We start from the raw sequence: 5,249 nt of genomic DNA, 5'->3' as shown, positions 1-5,249 counted from the left end.
CGCCCAACGTGTCCACGAATCCTTTCCTTTCGAACCAATCGCTCGGGGTTAACCTCCTCGAACGACATACGATACAATGTATGTTTTACGCGAATCGACGCGCGACCCAAGATAAAAGAAAATCGGCGCGAGAACATTATCGAGCTTGTCTCGACGAAACGTGCACGAAAAGGATTTTAGGTACGACTATAACCACAGACTTCGAAATATTCGCGTAATCGAAGATCGCTATTAAGATTCCGGAAAAGTTACGACGATGACGACGAAACGTGGACCAGAAGAAAAAGAATCAGAGATGGTAGAAATTTCACATTCGCGCGAGAATCTTGGTTTCGTACTTTCGTCTCGTTCTTCTAACCGATTCAAGTTTTTATCAGGACGAGGAAGACACGAGACTGAAAGAAGAGTTGCTCCAGTTGGCCGACGCGTTGATGGTAATTACAACTTGTTTATGTCCTACGTAAAGTTACCGGTGCTCTATCCTGAACAATTGCGTACCACGTACGCGTTTCGCGATCACATTCGAGGGAAAGGACGAGAAGGTCAAGCTGATATCTTTGAGCCAACTGAGGCTGTTGATGCAGACATCGACGACGTCGATGACCTCCGTGCCGAAACCGCTGAAATACTTGAGAAACTCGTACGACGGCTTGAAGGATGCGTACAAGAAGATCCAACGCGAAGACGTAAAGCGGCAATTCGCGGAAATCTTAAGCGTGCTGTCCATGGCAGGAGCGGCTCCAGGGTCCAAGGAATGCCTCAGATATTCCATCGAAGGCAACGTCGCGAATCCTGGGGAATGGGGTCACGAATACGTCAGACAATTGGAAACCGAAATCGTCGACGAGTGGACGAACGCCCCCGCCAGAGACGAGCAGCGTATAAGGTGCTCGCATCGCCGAGAAACGATATTCGACGTTTCTTATTCTCCGATCTTCTTTATTCGCACGACAGAAACGTACTCGCGCCACTGGTCAAGAGCATCGTAAAATTCGACATGAAACACAACGCGGAGATACCAGGATGCGACTTGTGTCTCGAAATCGACCAACTCGATTTCATCCGCGATTGTCTGGATGCTACCAACGTTAACAGAGTGTGCCGTTATTTGGAAGGATGCGCGGTTTATAGGTAATTCATTTTCGTCTCTTTAACAAATATTAAACGCCACGTCACCCACATTTGGATGACGGAGCTTTTTACTGAAGAACTTGAACAAATAATTTTAAAGGACTGACTATTGATGAAAGCAGGTCTGGATAGTATTCGTTAATTTTGATGCGAATTAAAAAATATGTAATACGACAAATATTAGATTCTAGAGTTTCCAATTGTCTCGAATGAGTGTGGCAGTCGTCGTGTTCGATTTACTTGAAATTTCTTCCGATTAATTGTTTGGCACAGCGAGGACGCCGAACGAAAGCAAATACTGAAAATGGTTGCCGAACAGTATTTGAGATTCGGAGAGTTCTGCAAGGCCATTTTGGTGGCCCAACAGCTGATCGATCCGGAGCTGGTGCACAAGTGTCTCGCCACTTGTCCGGATGGGGCAACGAGAAAGCAGCTAGCGTTCATGCTCGCAAGGCAACGGGTACTTGACGTTTTTAAAGAAACATTACTTTAAAAGAAACATTAGGTTCGATAAGTGTCGTCGATCGTTAGGACAACCCTCTGAAGAAGGAGTACCAAGGCGACGATGCCAAAGACATCGAGGTGATTCTGAGCAACGGTCACGTGAACGGTCACTTTCACGTGCTCGCGAGGGAACTCGACATCCTCGAACCCAAACATCCGGACGACATTTACAAGACCTGGCTAGAGACCAGTACGCTGAGACGAGCCGAATACGATTCGGCCAGGGCCAATCTAGCGGCCAGCTTTGTCACCGGGTTCGTTCATGCTGGATTCGGACAGGATAAGTTGATGGCGAATACGGATTCCTGTTGGGTTTACAAGAATAAGGTGCGGAACGCACGATTATTTCGCGTTTCGATACACAAAGATCGCGCGACACCTGAACAGTCAGAATCGATCAACGATGTGTCCTTTTTTAGGACCACGGAATGCTCTCGGCTACCGCATCTTTGGGCCTGATACACATGTGGGACGTGGACGGTGGTTTGGTACCGATCGACAAGTAAATATCAGCTATTTTAACGACGAAAGCTGCGAACCGCGACGAGCCTCTACATCGTTTCGCGTCGCAGGTATCTTTACACGAGCGAGGATTTCATAAAATCGGGCGCGTTGCTCGCTATTGGTATCGTCAACTGCGGCGTTCGCAACGAATGCGATCCAGCGTTGGCGCTCCTCAGCGATCACGTGTGCTCCAAGAGCTCGACGCTCAGAATCGGGGCTGTTTTAGGATTGGGTCTGGCCTATGCTGGCTCGATGAGAGTCGACGTCACCGAGTTGTTAACCGGAGTTTTGGCGGATACCGAAAGTTAGCGCGAACGTTATTGGTATAAGCGTAATTTCGTGACGAAACGATGAATCTTCAGGTACCATGGAAGTCGTAGCACTCGGTGCGATCGCAATGGGACTCGTAAACGTTGGCTCCGGTGACCCGGACGTATCTTCGACGCTTCTGCAGAAACTGTTAGAACTTACTCCCCAGCAACTGTCTACCACGCATTCTAGGTGACGAAAGGAATTTTTCATCGGGCGTCCGTGTCGTTCGTTCGTTTCCTTAAACGAGAAATCGGTATTTATTTAGATTTCTGGCGCTGTCTCTAGGGATGATCTACATGGGATGCCGCGACGCGATCGAAGCTTCCTCGGCAGCCCTCGAGGTTTTACCCGACCCTTACAAGTTGGCATCGCAAACTATGTTACAGGCAATGTTTAAATACTTGGACCAAACAATCATCCGCAAAGTTTGCTTCGAATGCGGACCCGTTGCTTTCAGATATGCGCGTACGCTGGCACGGGCGACGTGTTGATCGTGCAAGAGTTGCTGCGTATATGCTCGGAACCCGTCGATGGCGACAGCGCGTTCACCAGTCCGTCGACCAGTCCCGTGGCCAGCTGCTGCGATCAAAGACCCCGGACTCTCGATACCTCCGACGATAAAACAAAAGAAAAGTCTGAGAAGAAGAACGAAGAATCGAGGTACTCGTTGCACCGATCGTGGAACGATCCTTTCGCGTTCTTTCATCGAATCATGTCTCGTTTACGGATCTTTCAGAGAGATCGGATCGTCGCAAGCCATAGCCACCCTCGGTGTCGCCGTGGTTGGCCTGACGGATGACAAACAGAATTCGCGAATCTTCGGACAGGTGGGTCGCTCTAGTTCCCTTCTTCGCCAAAATCCTCCTCTCCCATTTCTTTCCATCGCATCTCGCGACAGACTTCCCGTCGCGATTTCTATCGCGTCTGTTGCTCTTGTCTAGATCGGAAGGTACGGTTCCGTATCTGCGAGGCGCGCAATGCCATTAGCCCTGGGCTTGTCTTTCCTGTCGAATCCAGATTTGTCGATTCTGGACGTTCTGAACAAATACAGCCACGACAACGACACAGACGTGGCCAACAGCGCGATCTTCGCTCTCGGCCTCGTCGGCGCTGGAACGAACAACGCGCGTCTAGCGATCATGTTGAGACAGTTGGCCTGTTATCACGCGAAAAACCCTGCGCACCTGTTCCTCGTACGAATATCCCAGGGACTGGTTCACCTCGGCAAAGTAATCTTTACGTTCGAACGATCGATATCCGCGTATAACGATCTCGGTTTATCGCGATTCGTTTGTAATTTTACGTCCAGGGTACGCTGTCTATATCGCCGTTACGTTACGCTTCGAAGATCTTGGATCAGGCTGCCCTGGCTGGACTGCTGGTGGTTCTGGTCGCGTTTCTGGATTCCCGCAACTTGATTCTGGCCAAGTCTCATTACTTGATGTATTGTTTGGCGCTTGCGATGGAGCCCAGGTGGCTAGTCACCTTGGACGAGAACTTGCAAGTACGTACCTTTTATGAAGTTTCGAAGAATAATTCAAGCCTGATAATCGTCCCATTGTCACGTACTTTCCGCTAAAGCATCGGATCGCGTATAATTGTGTATCGACGAATAGAGTCTGCCGGTGTCCGTGAGGGTGGGCCAGGCTGTGGACATCGTGGGCAAAGCTGGAAATCCAAAATCTATCTCTGGTGGCTACGTTCATACGACTCCGACGTTGCTCTCTTCCGGTGAAAGGGCAGAACTTGCGTTGGACGAGTACGAGCCAATTTCCAATGTGCTGGAAGGTTTCGTTATACTTCGAGAAAAGCTGAATCCTACCTAAATGCGCTGATAAAATAAAAAGACTGTGAAATGTACGATTCAATGGTATTTACAATAGATAATCGACTCTATGAACCGATTGAAATTATTAGATGCATTTTCAATTTTGCCTCTTCCTCGGCAAGCAAGGGTGCGTAAAGATTACATATCGAACATATTCGAATTGTTCGTTATATTTCTTTTCCACCGCTTGATATTGCGATTAATTCCGAGTGTTTAAAAAATTCAAAGTTTTGCGCTTAATGGACCCGCGAACGGTATAGCCATCTCGCGGTCAAAGGAACGAACTAATTTTGGGAACATACAGCCGTGAGTAATTTATTACTCATACGTGAGTATGTAATCTATAATCATTACCAAGGTCAAAATATTTAAATTAATATAATGATAATACCGATTTCTATACTAATGGCGTCATCGGTGTAAAAACGTCCAAGTTTGTAGTGAAAATAGTTCCCATTTTTGGTTCTCGATGGCGCTTCCAACTAAAGAATCAATAATCCTAAATTAAATAACTATTCATAAGAACGATAAATTGGACATGCTAACGCTATAACGGAGTGTTATGAAGCAAAGAATCCTATTAATTTTGGATTTATGTAAAAAAAATGTACACGTCGAATTGAGTAACCTCCTCCTTTTCGAAGTCGGTTAAAAAAAATAAAGAATAATTGAAAGCAAGGTGTCAGTAGTGCCATCTACGAAGAATCGCGGGAACTGTTTCAACTACAAACTTAGGTGTGTTGCCACCGATACGTTTAATCGATTATTTCTTTTTTGGCCATAAATGCTTAATTAATAGGATTCGTTGCTTTATAATCTCTACAACACTTCGATATAGCGTTAATAAGTCCGATTTATCATTCTTATGAACAGATATTTAGTTCAGCAATAATTATCGACCATTTGTAGCGCCATCTAGAAGAAGCAATGGGAATAGCATATTGTTGCTACAAACTTGGGCGTTTTCTCA

General features: G+C 46.6%; 1 protein-coding gene across 1 annotated transcript; it reads left to right on the top strand.

Moving 5' to 3' along the window:
- Nucleotides 1-256: 256 nt before the first annotated feature.
- LOC128890601 (26S proteasome non-ATPase regulatory subunit 2-like) lies at nt 257-4,605 on the top strand. The gene is made up of 15 exons (XM_054149254.1): nt 257-298; nt 378-415; nt 467-874; nt 955-1,131; nt 1,405-1,591; nt 1,663-1,962; nt 2,055-2,137; nt 2,208-2,443; nt 2,502-2,640; nt 2,717-2,873; nt 2,906-3,111; nt 3,188-3,278; nt 3,393-3,680; nt 3,761-3,955; nt 4,068-4,605. Exons 1-15 carry the CDS (start codon nt 257-259, stop codon nt 4,275-4,277), a joined length of 2,757 nt encoding a protein of 918 aa, XP_054005229.1. The 3' UTR covers nt 4,278-4,605.
- The last annotated feature ends 644 nt before the right edge of the window (nt 4,606-5,249 follow it).

The sequence above is a fragment of the Hylaeus anthracinus genome, unplaced genomic scaffold, assembly GCF_026225885.1.
Source record: "Hylaeus anthracinus isolate JK02 unplaced genomic scaffold, UHH_iyHylAnth1.0_haploid 12001, whole genome shotgun sequence".
Lineage (NCBI taxonomy): Eukaryota > Metazoa > Arthropoda > Insecta > Hymenoptera > Colletidae > Hylaeus > Hylaeus anthracinus.
Note: the sequence above shows the minus strand (reverse complement) of the source record. Positions and strands in the feature narration are given on the sequence as shown.

Bases quoted from the DNA above. Each gene is read 5' to 3' on its own strand.
- LOC128890601 (XM_054149254.1), top strand. From the start codon at position 257: ATGACGACGAAACGTGGACCAGAAGAAAAAGAATCAGAGATG. The intron at 1,963-2,054 runs GTGCGGAACGCA...GTCCTTTTTTAG, and splicing joins GTTGGGTTTACAAGAATAAG to GACCACGGAATGCTCTCGGC. The intron at 3,112-3,187 runs GTACTCGTTGCA...CGGATCTTTCAG, and splicing joins AAGAAGAACGAAGAATCGAG to AGAGATCGGATCGTCGCAAG.